Source organism: Anser brachyrhynchus (genome assembly GCF_964034855.1).
Source record: "Anser brachyrhynchus genome assembly, chromosome: 17".
NCBI classification, from domain to species: Eukaryota; Metazoa; Chordata; class Aves; order Anseriformes; family Anatidae; genus Anser; species Anser brachyrhynchus.
The window spans coordinates 8653754-8670438 of NC_137710.1; the positions used below are offsets into that span (position 1 = coordinate 8653754).

General features: G+C 61.9%; 1 protein-coding gene across 8 annotated transcripts; it reads right to left on the reverse strand.

Moving 5' to 3' along the window:
* Window positions 1-1854: 1854 nt before the first annotated feature.
* On the reverse strand, window positions 1855-16164 carry TBX1 (T-box transcription factor 1). 8 transcript variants are annotated; one of them, XR_013940404.1, is made up of 9 exons: window positions 12558-13306; window positions 11041-11500; window positions 8276-8377; window positions 6993-7164; window positions 6641-6796; window positions 5457-5524; window positions 5148-5248; window positions 3089-4515; window positions 1855-2076 (listed from the first exon to the last, which is right to left on the reverse strand). XR_013940404.1 is itself a non-coding variant. In XM_080559786.1 (9 exons), exons 2-9 carry the CDS (start codon window positions 12589-12591, stop codon window positions 4073-4075), a joined length of 1536 nt encoding a protein of 511 aa, XP_080415912.1. In that variant the 5' UTR covers window positions 12592-12686; window positions 16093-16164; the 3' UTR covers window positions 3321-4072. The 8 variants fall into 8 exon arrangements, 7 of the variants coding, with proteins under 7 accessions (XP_080415907.1, XP_080415912.1, XP_080415910.1 ...); XM_080559786.1 differs by lacking the exon at window positions 1855-2076 and adding an exon at window positions 16093-16164 and having other exon boundaries at window positions 3321-4515; window positions 12558-12686; XM_080559784.1 differs by lacking the exon at window positions 1855-2076 and adding an exon at window positions 13976-14685 and having other exon boundaries at window positions 3321-4515; window positions 12558-12686.
* Window positions 16165-16685: the final 521 nt, after the last annotated feature.

Genomic DNA, 16685 nt, shown 5'->3' on the forward strand with positions numbered 1-16685 from the left:
AATGGAGCAGAGACAGGGCAACACTGAAAGCTACTCCAGGGTTGCTGCATCCTGGTAAAGAAATAAACAGAAATCCAGCAAGAGCCATGAATATCTAAGTACTATGAAGGTTGGGGGCAGGGCTCTGCTCATGGTGGGTAGAAGTCTGGGCATAAAGACCATCAGCGCTTCCGTGAGAAGCACGAATCCCACCACACACAAAGATGATTCTGCAGGTGAATATTTACTCTTTGTGGCCATATATCTGGATCTCACCATCAGACCAGGTTGGGAAAAAACCTGCAGGGCTCCCCAGTCGTACAGAGAAAACAGTGACTAAACCAAACCCAGGCCGCATCTCACACAGCCTGGCCCACTGGCTGCAAAATGTTGTTTCACTCTTAGTGCTGTCCTTGGGTCGCTCCGCAGACTGCGGCATGGAGGAAAGCAAAGTAGGTGCTCTCCTGGCAATGGCCATGCGTGTGGGTGCTTGAAACTGCCTTAAGAGATCCCAGCCCCCGAGGAGACTGAGGGGCACCTACTGGTGACCCCCTTCACCATTCACCCAGAGGATTTCTAGGGTCCCCCTGAACAGTACGAAAAATTAAAAACAACATCCATGAAGCATGTGAACAGTATGCATGAACGCTGCAAGCACACTGAAGCCTTACCCCCACACTCTTAATCCTACATTTAATTTAGTCAGATTTACTAGGAAGGAAAAACAACAAAATCCCCCAAACCCTAGGGTATCCCCTTTGTTTGGGTAAGTGATCAAGGAAACATCTCCCTTGTTTCACCTGTGAGTGCCTAATTCTTTATTTACCCACTGGAGTGAGTGATGTGTTTTTCAGACCTTTGGAGCAATCAGTAAATTCAACCTGTAACTTTGGCAAATGGAGCCACACGGCTAATTTATTCCCTAGCCCTCTTTGGGAGAAACAACGGATGCTTGTAACCTTGGTGCTTGGGCCTGTTTTACTAGCAGCTTTTAAATATACAGTGTTACGTGTAACTTGAGGCAACCGTAAGTGGAAGTATTGTCTGGAAACGCTGCAGATTTCTTTCAAGTATGTGCTGTGGATCTCGGTGACCGCATGTACTAAGTGAAGTTTAAACATACATGTAACCAAATCATACAAAGTCATTTTTCAAATGAAGCTGCAATACATACGAATAAGGCATGGCCTGTACATGAAATATCTTGACTAACTGGCTGACAGGGAACATGAAATTAAAGCATTACAGCTTTTCTGTGATTTTCGTAAGGCTTCTACTGCCCAATGTGCAGTGTTACGAGCTTTTTTGTGTTTGTTGTGATAGAAGAATAATCCTGCATGTTTTCCACCTCTGGAACACTCCCACACAATGAGATAGGTGTAGAAAGGACAAAATGCTAGTCAAAGCCCTCAGGTAGCTTGCTTTTGGGACTAAAATATGTTATAAAAAGGACTGCTAACAAGTGTAATACTAATACAGGCAAGCACCGTGCCAGCTGATGGCTTAAACACAGGGGCAGAAATATCATTTTCACAGTTAAAACTGTGAGTCTTGACACAGTTGCACGTTCTCTCCTTCCCATTCAGAACAGGACTCCCTGTAGTGGTTCTTCTAACCCAGAGGATAGGGTAGCGATCCCACAGCCATAAGTAGAAGTTCTGTGATTTTCTTTTCTTCTAAAGGAGTTATGTTTCCTACAGCCAAGGCAGGGACCTTGCACCACTTTCTGCAAGAGCACAGTTTAGTCCTGGTGTCTTGGGTCATTCAGTCCTCTCAGCTCTCGCAGAGAAATAGATTTGAAAAGGTGTGTACTGAGAGCCAGTGGCACTTCTTGCTGCACTCTATGTATGTTTAAAGAAAACAAGTGCTAACAAACACAAATAGAAGCGCACTTTATCCATTCCAACTCGAGCCCCCAACCCTGCATGTTGTTGCAGAATGACAGATCACCAGCAGCCGGGGGAAGAGAAGGGAGGGAGCAATCGCTGGGAAGATTCACTGTTTGCTCAGGGTAAACAACAACTCAAACTCCAGTTTAGCATCCCTCCTTATTTAAATGGCCTCATTTGGTAGGGGAGGTTTAGACTTCAGAGCAAACTGACCAACAAACACAAGTAACCAAACATAAAAAGGCAGAAGGAAAGAAGAGGAAAAGCATTTATAAACGTCACTGTCCAATGTCTTTTCAATTTAAACGTAATAAGATTATCTACATATATCTACAAATATCTACAATTATCTACACTGTTTGCAGCTATGACTCTTTGGTTGTCTTCACTTTTTCCCTACTCTGGAACTAACAAGAAAAAAAGCATTTGTATAATCTTTGAAAGAAATAATAAATATAACAACTTCATTAAACGTTTGACCAAAGCTTTGGCACTAATCCGTTTACACATAACAAATCATAACTGAAAACTCTGAAATAACAGTGGCAAAGCAACAGAGCACATCAGAAAGCCTTTTCCCACTGACCAATAATAAGCACAAGGCTATTTTACATCAACCTTTCTGAGAACATTAATTGTGGTTTAGTCAGACACTATGAAGCTCACAATTCACTGCAAATGTCAAATAAAATACATATTTCTTGCACAAGTCTTTTTCATGGATCCAGATATATTTTTTATAACAGAAAAAAATACACATAAAATATTCATGTTATCCTGCACCCCTTCTTAAATCCTTCCAAAACGTTTTGGAAGCCCAATGCCCACTGCGAGACGGAATAAACATTACTATTAACACTGCCACCTGTGCAAGGGATTATATTTTAAAAGATATCAATAAACAGTTGCAGAGTTTGTAGTGAAAATGCACAAATATGGACGAATAGAGGACTTACAAGAAGAAAAATATCCCCTCTTCTTTTCACAGAATCATGTGGAAGAATTGGGAAAGTGTTTATAATACTGTATACCAACACAGCTGAGGAGCTGTTCAATACCTTCTCTGAAGACAAAATGTCTGACATTCGATAAGCAGTTGACAAAAAACACAAGCCAACTGCTCAAAACGCATCGCTGCAGTAAACCATGATGAACAGGCCCAGCTTTCCAACATGCAAGGAAAGACTACCGAAGGAGATAGTTAAGAAAAAAGTACTTACCAGCTTTAAGAGGAAAGATGCAGCAAGCAGGTAGATGCAGAATAGGTGCTTTGGAGCTACTGCAGTTTGGGTCAACCAAATATAAGGAGTGAGGCATGCTGGGGAAAAACTCCCCTGTTCCTCTAAAAGGCACCTCTCAGTGGGAGAGCATCAGGAGCTCAGTGAAGGATGTAGGAAGGCAGTATTGTAAGGCTGCCTCTGGAAGCAGCCAGTTCACCAACTATTGCTGAGAACACACCGCGGGGTTTCCCCACCACCACCCCCAGCCTAGTTTTTACATCTTGGTACGGGTTGCTGTGAGAGCGGGGAGCTGCGCGTGGCTGTGCTTCATGGCCACGGCCTCCTCTCAACAGCTCCACAGAGCGCTGTGGTGGTTGAACCGCCGGGTGAGGCCCAGCGCTCCCGGGCAGACGCAGGGACAGGCTAGGTGTAGTTCTTACAGTGACGATTCAAAGTGTTCCCTTAAGTTAAACTGTGTCCTTTGACAGGCTCCTCCAAGAGCCCCCTGAGCCAGCCGCGAGCGAGCCCGAGGATCCCGGGGTGGCTGACGGCAGTTCGTGCAGGCGAGGCCCCTTCCCAGGGCCCGCCGCCGCCCCGGCCGGCCTCACGCCGTCCTCGGGGCCGGGCGCCCGGCGCGGCCTCGGGCACGGCACCTCGCCGCTCCCCCGGCCTCCTGCCCTCTCCCCGGGAGCTCAGCCTCCGAGCGGGGAGCGGGGGGACAACGCCCGAGGGCTCCGCTTAGCGCCGGGAGGCGGCGGCGGCAATCCCCCGGCCCCTCACAGCCCGGCCTCCTCACGGCGGAGCGGACGCAGCTCCGCCCCACCACTGGCCCCACCGCTTGTCAATCACCCGAGCCGACCTATCAGCTCCCGCGCAGGGCGGGCCGAGAGCGAAAGGCGGGAAGGAGGCGGCTGAGGCGAGCGGCCGTTTAACGGTCGCGGCACGCGGGGCCGGGGGAGGGGGGGGGCGGGCGGGCGGGCGGCGTTACCGGGGCCCGTAGTCGTAGGCGGCGGGGCCGGCGGGCGGCGGGTACACGTTGGCGGCGCTGACGGGGTGGTGGTGGTGGTGGTGGTGCGGGTGGTGCGGGTGCGGGTAGCCGTGGCCGCGGATGGCGGGCAGCGGGTAGGGGGCGGGCCGGCTCTTGGCCCCCAGGTAGTGCTCGTAGGCGGCCGGCGGGTACTTGTAGGGGTGCTGCTGCAGCGCCTCGCCGGGCTCCAGGCGCACGTCGTGGTGGGGCGGGCTGGGCCGCCCGCCGCCGCCCCCCAGGGGCACCAGGCCGCCGCCGCCGCCGCCTCCTCCTGCTGCTCCTCCGCCGGGCAGCGCCGGGCTCAGCACCCGCGCCAGGAGCTGCTGGTGCGCGGCCTCGGCGTGCAGCGGGGCCCCGGCGGCCGCCTCCCGCTCGTAGTCGCGGCGGGCGTCGGCTGCGTCTGCGGGGGGCACGCACGGAGAGTGTCAGCACGGAGGTGGCAGATCCCCCCCCCCCGGACCACCCCCGTCCCGGCCGGCCCCGGCCCCCGCAGGGTGGGACGGGACCTCCCGGCCGCCACAAAGGGAGCTGCGGCGGCTGGCGGGCCGCGACACGCCTGGCATCGCCGCGGTTGTGCAACGCTGAATAAATAGAGGCGTCCCTTGGTGTCTGCGGGAGGGGGGTGGGAGAGGGGCCCGCGGTTGGCTCGGCTGTTTGTGTAATGGGAGGGGGGCGGTGGGCAGGGGGAGCTGGGTGACCCGACGGCAGCTCCCCGACACGCTGCTGGGGTGTGCCGAGAGGGCACGGGCCCCATGAGAAGCAGAGCTGGCAGCCCAGGAGCCCCAGGTGGGACTCATTACATAAATAAAAGGCTGCTGTTCTCTAAAGCAGCAAAGCTGTTTAAGCACAACAGCTTTACACCTAAGAAGGGGGAGCTAAGCTAAAAAGGTGGCTGGCTTTGTCTAAAAAATACACAGTAGCACAAATCTCGCGAGCAAGGGAGCGGTGCCTGCTGCAGGCAGCTGCACACCAGCATGGCAAGCGAGGCTGGCCCCAAGCACACGTGTCGGCCCGGCCACGGGGAGTGCTCACCTTTCTCTGTGCCGTTTTGGTGTGCAGGGGAGGACACTGGGTTCCGCGATCTGGCAAAAGCACTCATGAGAGGAAGGGCCCCCGGTCTGTGATTCCTGGGCCTGGAAGAAGGAAGGGAGAAGTAATACGGAGGCAGTGGTCCTGCCAAGTGAATACCTAGAGCCTTGCTGCCAGCAAACACAGCTGACCCAGTGGCACCCAAACACCATGAAAAGTCTTGTGCAAAGGTGCACTGGGCAGGTGCACGCTACACTCGGTGAGAGGGGGGCTAGCGGTAATCAAAGACACATCAAAGGCTGTGTGCCGTACCAGTCCTCAGGGTCGCAGTCTCTGAATCCCTTGGCAAAAGGGTTGCTGGCGATCTTCAGCTGCGTGATCTGTAAGGAGAAGATGGGAAATGTCTCAAAGTGGCACATGGGGCACCTCCCTTAGCGAGCGTGTCTCTGAGCAGCTCCAGGAGCCCGTGGTGCCCGGTATTATGGAGCCGAGGCGCTCCCTGCCACAGAGCGCAAACACGTGCGTTCCCCATTGGAAAACACGGGACAGGACGCTACCTAATACGAGTTCAAGGCGAAGGGAGAGGCGGCTGCAAAAGCTGTGTAAATGCACTTGTAAGAGAATGCCACATTATATGGGTCACCACCGGAGCAGCTAAGACAAATCACTGGATAAATCATACTTATGTATTTATTTAATTCAGCGGGGAGAAGGCAGGACATTTTCTATATTTAAGCAAATCCACGGATAAAGTATGTGATTGTGAGTTTCCGGAATGGGTTGAAAAACAAACTTTAAGCCCCTCCGTGACAGTTCCAGCCTTAGAGGTCAAACTGATAGAAAGCAGGAGAGAAAGAGCAGCTGTCCGGAGCCATCAGGCAAATGCCAGCCGGGGAGGGACTCCGGAGCCCCTTAAAGGCACAGCCTTGCTCCGGCCCGGCCGCAGCATCCCGCGGGGGCCCCGGCATGCCCGGAGCGGCAGCACAGCGTGGCCCGGCCCCGGCTGCTCGGGGACAGCCCTGGGGACAGTCCCTGTGGCATCAGCGCAGAGCCGGGTCACCGCTGAAAAGCCTCCGCTCGGGAACCGTGCTTGTGATTGCAGCCAGCATTCCTGCTCCTTACGCTGCGATTTAGAGGAGCAATTGGATTAAGTGCTGCCCAGAAATCCGCATCAGTTTAGGGGGCGGGTTGGTTCGGTTTTAAATATATTGTATTCTGAGCGCGAACAGACCGAGCCCGGAGAAGCAAAATCACAGATTTAGCCAAACAAATTGTGAGTGACGTCCCTCAGCGGGGAGCCTCCAGTTTCCCATCGAGCCCGGCTCTCGGGTTTACAGCCGCAGGGAGCTGCCCCCGGGCCAGGGAAGCTGGCGATGGGGCCAGCGCTGCCTCGGGGCGCAGCTCCTGCCAGGCTCCCGGCGCTGCCCCGGCCCCGAGCTCCCCCGCCTGCGCTTCTGGGGCTCCCCACCGGCGCCCCGGTCCCGCTGCCGCCTCACCCGATGGTTCTGGTAGGCGGTCACGGCCGTGAAGCGCGTCTCCTCGAAGACGAAGGTTTTGAAGTTCTCCTCCGCGTATTTCTCGCTGTCTTTCCGGGGGTCCACGTAGACCACGTGAAAACGCGGCTGGTATCTGTGCATGGAGTTCAAAATGATCTGAATGATAAAACGAGCAAGGAGACAATAACTGATCCAGGCGGAGCTTCGAGAGAGGAGAGCGCAGCCCTCGGTCCCCCCTGCCCAGGGCAGGGTGCTGAGCCCCGCGGGGACACCAGGGTGCGGGCAGCGGCCCCCTGGGAACCAGGGCGCGGGGAGCCCCCGGGGCTCGTCGCCTCCCCTCGGGAACACTTACATGCCCGTTGTCGTCCAGCAAGTTGTTGGTCAGTTTGAGCTTATCGAAGGAAACGATCTGCTTCATCCACTGCGCCCCTTTGGCCGGGGAGTCCGGGTGGTAGTGCACCCTGCCGGGGGTGGCGGGGTCGGCTTTGCCGGCCACCAGCCAGGAGGAGCTGTGGAAGGCGTACCTGCCAGCAAGGGGGGCACCGTCAGCCACGGCCCGCGGTGCTCCCGGCCCCCCCCCCCCCCCACGGGGCTGCAGCACTTGGGGACCCCCGAGGAGCCCATCCCGGGAGGGAGCCCCTGGTCCCGGGAAGAAGAGGAAGAGGCTCCCGACAGCCGGCTGGGTTGCAGGGGGAGAAATCGTATTTGACGGGGATGGAGCCGTCGGGAGAGAAATCTGCAGGACGCAGGAAATTTATAGCTACCTGTACAGATTTGGGAGAGAAGCCACAAAAGCTCCCCCTTCTTCTAAAAAAAAGTGAAAGGGAGCTCTCTATACAGTAATGTTCTGGCTCTAAGCGAAGAGTGGAAATTTATGTGTAGATTAATAGCAGGTCCACAGTTTAGCAGCCTTGTTTCATTCTTTCAAAGTCCGTATTCAACAGTAACATTTAAAACAGAGAAACCAATCTTCTATACACGTGTTTACTTTAAAAGCCAGTGTTTGCACAGGGGGAATTAGACACCATTGGACTCGAGCAGAAACATTACTTTTTAAAGATATACTCAATTGGATGTTATATATCCCACTTCCCTTGACAAGCAAACATTTCTAGGACGCCCTGAGAATTTGGATATCTGTCTAAATATTTATATATCGGACCTGCGATTCCTACGCGCACTGCCTGCTCGGCGTCCTGATCTGAAGCTAAATACATAATGCGCCTTTCACTGTCTTAAAATTAAAGGGGTTGCAAATCAGACCGCATCTCTGCCTTGCAACTCACTCATTTCTGAGGCCTTCCTACACTGCCGCTGGAAACAAGGGGAGGGTTTTGTGGCTCGGACAGCCAGTGCCTTCCCTGCAAACAAAACCTGCTCTCTTCACCCCAGCACCCAGCGGGCGAGCTCCTCGGCGGGCAGAAGCAGCCCGGTGGGGCGCTTGAGGAGCCTTGGGGGGATTTTTGCTCAGAGCAGCAGGGTGGGGAGGCTGTCCTGGGCAGGACAGCACTGAGCCCTATGCTTTTGGCTGCCCTGCTTGTGTCTGGGTGCTGCAGTCACTGTGCACAAGCTTGGGGTGGGGGGGTGGGGGGGCAACCCAAAACTTGTCCCAACAGGCAGGAGAGGGGTACTTGCCGGTATCGCTTGTCATCCACGGGGACAAAATCCATGAGGAGCATGTAGTCAGCCATGGGGTCCATGCCAAATATCTTCACCTGGAAGGTGGGGAACATGCGCCTGCCGCAGAGCAGAGAGAAGGGAGAGCTGAGCTGAGCCAAGCTGAGGGGCCACAGGGAGCCCCGAAGTGGGCAGCACGGGGGTGCTGGGGCTGGCTCTGGGAGCCCCACGTCTGGGGAAAGGAGAGCAGGGTCATAATTCCCCGCTCTGGATTTTCCCCCTTTTTCCAGCTGATCCTAACTGAGGCTGATGCGAGGCGTTGCCCCTACCCTGGACCCACACCTGAGCCAGGTTAGGGCCCTGGGCTGGCATGGCCGGGCCCTTCTGCGGGTGACCGCAGGGAACCAAATTCCCGTTTCTGCCCCTCCAAAATTGGTGCAGTTTTAAAGCAGCAGCCACAAGAGCAGCGCAGCCCCTACAGTCAGAGCAAAACCTCCCCCAGCCCGGAGGGGCAAACGAAGCCCCGAGGCTGGTAGGAACTGGAGGGCAACTGGCATCTCCCAGCGAGCCCCCTCCCGGTCCCTGCAGCTCCGCAGCAGGAGCGGAGCGGGAAGGAGCCGGGCGCTGCGCAGGGCGGCCCCGGGGCTGTCCCCGCTCTGCTCCGCGCAGCCCCCCGGGGAGGTGGCCGGGCTGGGGCCGCGGCTCCCGGGCTCAGGGAGGGCACGGTTCCCCCAAGGGGCTGCGGGGGGAACGGGGCCGGGGGCCGGGCTGGGCGCACAGTTCCCCACCGGGACACGCCGAAGATGCGCCCCAGCTTCGGCGCTGGCTGCGGCTTCCGTTTGGTTCCGTGAGGATTTTCCCGAGTAGGAAACAAAGCGAGCAGCGGCGGGCGGTATTTCGGGAAGGGGGGTTGCAGTCGTTGAAAAACCAAACTGAAGTCGCCGCCCGCAGAAGCAATCCGATCAAAAGCGGGTACCAGGAGTCCCCCCCGGCTCTCTCTCGGGGCGCACGGCCGGGCTGCTGCGCACCTCCCCGGGACCTTTTTGGTTGCGTACTGCTCCCTGCCGCCGAGGAGAGGCTGCCTTCCCCTGCTTTCCCCCGCGGCCGTGGCATCCCCGGTACGGCCCCACCGGCAGCACCGGGGACGGGGAGCGGGGTCTCCTTCTCCATAACGCCTTAGGAAACTCTGGAGGACGTTTCCAATAGCTTCCTCTGTTATTATTATTTTTAAAGGTGTAAAAGCCCCCATTAGCTCCAGTTCCGGTGTTTCTTGTTTTAAAACGAAGTTTTAAAACAAACAACCCGAGTTGATAAGACCCACCTAGACAAACAGCAGGGCCAGCCCAGAGGCGCTGGGAGAGAACAGGCTTCGCAGCGCCTTCCCCGAGCCTTTTCCTGCCGGTTTTACCCCCATTTTCTCCTGTTTTTATCCGCCTGCCTGGATATTTGTCGATGTCATAAAATAAACGAAGAAGAAGGGGGAAGAAAACCCGCGATTCAAATCGACTTCGCTCCTTCAGGGGCCCTTTCGGAGTCGGCTATGTGCAACCCTCCCGCTGGCTCGGAAGAGCGAAGAAAGGCAGAGTGAAGGGCTCCTGTTTGCAGAGAGCGTCCGCCCGGAGCCTGGCCGACCTTTTCCGCTGAGGAAGGCAGCGCCGAGCCCGGCGGCAGCGAGCTGCACGGCCCGGCGCCGGGCGGCCACCGGCTGCGGGAAATGCCGCCCGGGGTCCCGCAGCGCCGGCCGGCCCCTCGGCGGCTGCTCCTCCGGCGGGCGCCGCGGTGGTTTGTTTAGTTTGTTTAGTTTGAGGAAATTGCTGTATTTTTAAAAAATACGCAAATATTTGCCTATAAATATATTTAAGTTTGGGCACCCCCAGGACCCTCCCCATCGCCGGAGGGGACGCGCGGCCGCTCTGGCTGGGCCGTTCCCGAGCGGCCCCGGCCGCTGCAGCCGTTCCCGGGGCTCACGGGGAGCAGCCACCAGGGCGTTCGTTAATTTGGTTGCTTTTCTTTTATTTTCTCCCCCCAGCCGGGATCGCTTTAAATCACGGGAACGACGCGCTCGCCCCCCAGGAGGCAGCGTCTGCCCGCAGCCCTCCGCAGCTCTCCCCGAGCGGCCCCGGCGATCGCAATTAACCGCAGTAATTAGCGCAATTACTGTTCTTCACTCCCCCCCCCACGCATTCTGCTCCCTTCCAGCGCGGCCCCATCCTTTGCAGCCCGGCCAGGAGCGAGCTCCCGGTCCCGGTGCCGGGGCGCGGCGGAGCCGCCGTGGCCGCGCAGGGCCGAGACGAGCCGGGCTGTGCCGCGCTCGTTCCGCGATCCTCGGGAAATGCGATCGGCCTGCAGGGCGCTTTGAGGTTTAAAACCGCCTGAGCGGCTGTTTGCAGTCCCCGACGAAAGGAAAAGTTGTGCCCGTGCTAAAAATTTGTCCAGTTACAGGTATTGACGGGTGCGGGTCGGGTGTTTTCGTTTTTTTTTTTCCCTCCCTTTCTGCTGCTGCCCGCCCCGGGAAGGACCGTGTCCTCCGAGGACGGGGCCGCCTTTAAATCCCCAGCGGGACAACCGAGAGCCGGCGCCCGGCGCCCTCCCGGCGGCGGCGAAACCCCGCGGCGGAGCCTCCACGGCCCGGCCCGGCTCGGCCCGGCCCTGCCGCCACCCGCCGCCCCTTCCCCGCAGCACCGGAGGCCTTCGGGCCGCGGGAGCTCGCAAATTTCTCCCCGGGTAAGAGGCCGAAGGTCAACCGACGGCAACCCTGCGGCCGCCCGGGGCTCCTCACTGACCTGCCGGCCTTGGTGACGATCATCTCGGTGCCCAGCTGGTTGAATTCGTCCCACAGCGCCTTCATCTCCAGCTGGACGCTCACGTTGGCCACCTTCGGGTTCTTCTTCACCGGCGCCTTGGCCGCGGCGGCCGCCCCCGCGGAGCAGCCCGAGACGGCGGCGGGTCCCGCGGCGGCTCCCCCGGCGCCCTCGGGCGGTTCGGGGCCGGGGGGCGGCGGGTTGGCCCCGGCCGCCGCCGCCCCGCCGAAGGGGTAGCCGTGCTGGGGCTGGGGCGGCGGGTGCGGGTGCTGCTGAGCCGTGCAGGGCTCGTAGTGCGGCGGCTCATGCTGTCCGTACGGGTCCCCCGGGGAGGGGGAGAGGTGGTACCCCCCGGAGGCGTTCAGGCTGCTCAGGCTGTTGGCCGTGAAAGCTGCAACATCGCAAAAATGGGACAGCTGGGTGAGCCAGGGGCTGGAGATAGCTGAAATCATTCCAAAAAACAGGCAGGCGGTCAGGGCTCCGCTCCGGCAACCGCTTTCCCCCCCAGCTCCGCGCCGCTCCGCGGGGTGCCCTCCGCCTCCGCCGCTGCCCCGCGCCCGGCCCAGCGGGGCGCCTCCCCCTTCCCGCTTCGCCTGGCCCCGGCCCCGCTCCCCCCGGGGCAGGCGGGGAGCTCGCTGCTCCCGCTGCCTGCCTGCCTCGGCGCTTTTTTTCCCCCTTTTTTTTTTTTTTTTTCTTTGCAAACCCGAGAGATCTGCCAAGAGCCGCGGCGGTGCATTGCCGGTGTTATCTCTGCAGAAGGCCTCCCTCGCCTCACGCGAAATGGGACAAAGCAAATTCCCTTTCCCTCCCTCCCCCAAATGTATTTTTTTTAAAAAAAAAAAAAAGGAGGAGGGGAAAAAAATAAAAAAAAAAAAGGAAAAAAAGAACGAAACCGGTTCTTATTTCCGTGTAGTGACGGTGCTGCAGGTAACGTCCCTCGCTCTGGAGCTGCGGGGCCGTGGCTGACAGGGGCAGGAGGAGCGGGGTTGGCAAATCCCCCCTGTGTGGGCATCCCCGAGCGAGAGCTGGGGGCGGCCGGGGCCCAGCGCAGGGCTCCGGGCTCGGCCCAGGGCCCCCGGCACGGCCTCGGAGCGCAGCCCCCGGCCGCCGGCCCGAGCGGGCCCCGCGGCGCAGCACAGGGCCGCCCCGGGGACGGGCGCTCCTCCGGGTCCCTTCCGATGCCCTGAGGCTCCTCCAGGCCCCGCGGTCTCTGGGATCACCTCCGACGGAGCCCCCGGGCCGGGCAGGGGCTGCAGAGCCGGCGGGAGCCGAGCCCAGGCCCGTCGCAGCCCGGGGCACGGCCGGTGCCGTCGGGGATGCTCCGCGGGCACAGCCTCGGCCCCGTCCCCGCCGAGCCGGGGGGGGACACCGCTCCGAGCCCCCCGGCAGCGGCCCCGCGGGGGCAGGCCGGGCTCCCGGCCCCTCCGTCAGGCCGGGGGGCGTTAAAAGCGTCCGCCGGGCGGCGGTCGGGGGGTCGCGGCTCCCCGCAGGGCGCTCACCTTCCATGTCCCTGGTGACGGTGCTGAAGTGCATCTTCGGCGGGCGGCTGGCGGGGCCGGCGGGCGCGCTGCGGCCACCGCGGCGCTCCTCCAGCGCTCCCTTCCCTGCTCGCTCGGCGGCGGCGGCGACTGAAATCAGAGAGGCGATACTGAAAGCATTTGCCTTGGGAGACAGAGGGCTGTTTTCGTCCATAGGGGAGACACCAATGCAGGAGCGGCAGCCGCGGCAGCCTCCCACCACGAGCCCCCCCCTCCCGCCCCTCACTCCCCTCCTTTCTAGCGCGCCATCCAGGGAGGTGCGAGCGGGACCCCCCCTCCTTCCACAAAGGGGGGAGGGGAGCTAAAAAAAAAATAACACAACAAAAAACACACACAAACAAAAAAAAGAAAACAACCCAAAGCCTCTGCCCCCCCTCGGGAAGGGCGTTGAGGAGCAAAAAACTGCCCCGGGGCCCTGTGCGGACAGTGCCGAGCGCTGCAGCGCCCGGACCGAGCCCTGCTGGGGACAGGGGATTGGGGCGGGGGGGGGGGGGGATAAATAACCCCCCGAATTTCTTCCGCGGGGTCTCAGTTTCTCTCCCCCACAACTTCTTTCTGTGCCGTTTATTAATTTCTTTCCTCTCTTCCCTTCCCCCCAACCACCACCTCCTGCTCCTGCCCCCCCTGCCCCCCCCGTTGGCTCCTGCACGCAGGGACAGTGGCTCCCTTGGAGGCGCTTTTCCCCCGTTCAGCGGCTGGGAGGCGTCACATGGAAGCCGGGGGTGTTTGCCTGCAGAAGCGGCGGCGGCGGCGGCGAAAGCGAAGTGAAACTCCTGCCGAGACGGTGTCAAAGGGCTGGGGAGGCCCTTCCCCGCCTCCCGGGCACGGCGAGCGGCCGCCGGGGAGGGCCGGGATGTGCTGCGGGGCGGGCGGAGGGGCCGCCGGTGTCAATCACGGCGCCGGGAGCCGGCCGACGGGAAGGGAAGAGCCGAGCCGGGCCGAGCCGAGCCCGGCGTCACGCTGCGGATGTCCGGGAACGAGAAGGGGATTGCTCCCTTCCTCCGGCACGGAGCCGCCGCGGGGCTCCGGGCTGCCCCGGCCCGGCCCGGGGCTCGGTGGCCGCGGGGCTCCGCACGTCGGGGTGCGCTGCGGGAGCGGGTGCCGCCGGCAGCCCCGGCCGTGCGGGCTGGGAGCCCTGGGAACCCGAGCCCCGGGCCACCAGAGCCCCGAATCGCACGCAGGCGTTGGAGCGTTCCCTTCGCCGATAAAAACATAAATAAAATAAAATTCAAAAGCGCAGAAAACGGAAAGCAAGCGGCGGGGCACAAGGCGAGCCCTTGCGCGGCCCTGCGTGAGAGCCCGCGGTGTCGGCAGCACCTGCCTGGCTCGGGGGCCGCTGTCCCCGGTCCCCGTCGTTGTCCCGGCGAGGCGCTACTCACCGCCCGGCACCGGCCCCTCGCAGAGCCGCCGCGTCCCCCGGGCCCGTCCTCCGCATCGGCGCGGGGCCAGGCGGCACACCCGCCCCGCCGGGCCCGGCCCCGGGCCCCTGTCCCCGGCCCAGCCCCGGTGCCGGTGCCGGTGCCTCCGTCGGGCGGCCGCAGCGAAGTCCCGGGGGAGCTGCCCCCGACGGGGCGGGCGGAGCCGTGGGGCGCGCCGGTGGCTACCGCCGCACCGGGGCTTGCATAACCCGAGCGGTGCGCCGAGAGCCCGAGTGAGCAAGCGGGTTATATATAGCTGCCCTGTCTGTAGCCTGCGGGGCTTGATTCTTCTGTTGAAATATTATCTTTGGATGCGGTAAAAATATTTGCAGAGAAAAATCTAGACTACCCGTACATATTTGAGCATATGTTCCTGCCGCTGAAGGCACAAGGGCAGAACGGGACGCGATCGGGGGGTTGTTTCTCCGCCGCTGCGGTTCCCGGCCGGGGCATTTTCGGTGCCGGGAGCAGGGGCACAGGGTGTCCCGGTGCGGCCCCGCGCTGCTACCTGGCTGCGAGCAACGAAGGAGGGGAACGGATTTCGTTAGGACCCCACGAAGCAAAGCTCCCGGGGTGCGGGGGGAAACGAAGAAGCCGTGAATGCGAGCAGCAAAGAGGCCCCGGGACGTGCCCGGCCCTGGGGCAGCCTCTCCCGCGGGAGGTAAAAATATCTGGGAATTAAGAAGGGCCCCGAACCCAGCGCCCCAGCAGAGGAGGTTGCCAAGGGGTTGCTGCCCGTGCTTTGCTTGCCCAGACTTTCTCCCTTTCTCCCGGCTCTCTCCCTTTTCCCCCTCCCTGCTTCGTGGCTACAGCCGCAGCGGGAAGAGGCGCCCCGTCGGGCACAGCCCGGGTGCGGAGCCCTCGGCCTGGCCACTCGCTGGGGGCTGCACGGGACCCCCCGGGAGCACGGGACCCCTCGGGATCAGAGGGCCCTCAGGGATCAGGGGATCCTCCGGGAGCAGGGGACCTGCCGGGAACGGCTTCCAGCCGTGCCGCAGGGCCGCCCCCCCCCCCCCCCCCCCCCCTCCAGCCCCCTAATCGCTGCTGCCCTCTGGGACGTGCAAGCCCCCGCGGCCCCAGTCCCAGCCCCAGGCCGGCCTCTCCGTTCCCCCACCAAGACTCTAAAGTCCCCGGCCACGTTTGCTGGCTGTCTCCCCAGCCCCCGGGCGCTTGTCCCGCTCCCCGGCCTCTCTGCTTCGCCGGAGCGCTGCGAAGCGAATCCAGCCTCGACGCGGGGCTGTGCCACCGCCGGACTGGCACCGCGCTGCCGCCGGCGCTGCGGCCCTCCCTGGTCCGGGGCTGAACGGATCGAGCCTGGGGGCTGTCGGAAAGGCAACGGGGAAAGGGTGGGTTGGAGGTCCTCTGAACCCCCCCACCCCCCCGACTCACACCCCGCCCGCTCAGGCTGGGGGGGGCAGCCCGGGCTTGTCCCACCGGGAGCGGCTTCGCGCTGCGGGAGAGGCGAGAAAAGGCCGGTCCTCCCCCGGCCCGGGGCACCCCTCTCCGGTGGCCCGCCATCCTCGGGCCTCGGCGGTGCAAAACCCAGCGGCGGCAGTGGGAAGGCAACGCGGCGCTCCAGTCCCCGCGGCCCCCCGACGGCAGCCCCAGCCCCGCCACGGCCCGGAGCCGAGCCCCGCCGCCTGCCCGCAGCCCCGCCGCCGGCTCCCCCCGTCGGGGCCCCGCAGCCCGCAGTGTCCCGGACCTTTCAGGCGAGCCGGGGCCGGACGCCGCGGGCAGCTCCCTTCGTCCTTCCTCGCAGGGTTTTTCCCCTCGGGCTCCTCTCCCCACTGGCCGGGGGCCCCCACTCCGCTCCAGCCCCGGGGTCGGGCGGCGGCACTTTGGCTGGGGATGTGCCCGGCTTCCCCCGGCCGCCCGTCCCCGCGTGCCCAGCGGCCGGGCTGCGCTGCAGGTGCGGCCCCGACGGGCTCTGCCCGCTCCCGGGGCCCGGCGGGGACAGAGCCCCCGCGCTCCTCAGCGCTCAGCCCTCCGCCCGCAGCTCCCCTCCCGTCCCCCCCAGCCCTCCTTTCTGCTCGTCCCCCGGCCCCTGCCCGGCCCCGCTTGTCCCTCCCGCCCCTCACCTCTGCGCCCCGACGGGCCCCCGGCGAGCCCGGCCTGCGGGGGAGCTGGGGGGAGCTCGCACGGCCCGGCTCGGGCTTGCCGCGGCAGCCCCGGCTCCCCGCCGAGCTGCGGGGCTCGGGGAGCAGCACATAAATACCGGGGGGTGGGGGGGTGAAGGGGGTGGGGGGCCGCGGCAGCCAGCCGGGGCTGCGGCCGGGCAGGGGCAGCCCCGCACTCCGCGCACGGCCCGGAGGAGAACACCCCCGGGGCCGGGGCCGGGGCCGGGCGAGCCCCGCGCTCGGAGCGGAGCGGAGCGGAGCGGTCCCGGTCCCGGTCCCGGTCCCTGCGCGTCCCCGCAGCCGGTGCGACAAACCGGGAGCCGGCACCGCGGCAACACCGCGGGGGCGCTGGGCTGGAGGGAGCCGCGGGGAATGCGGGATTCGTTGTGAGAGGGCAGAGAGGGGAGAGCCGGGGGTGTCGGTAGGTGAGGAAAGCCCGCAGCTCCCGCAGCTCCCGGGGAAAACGGGGATTTTCTGGCGTGGGGTTTGGGACCGTTATCGATGTGCACTGCTATTTCTCTCACAGCCAACATCGTTATTGTTCCGACTACGGC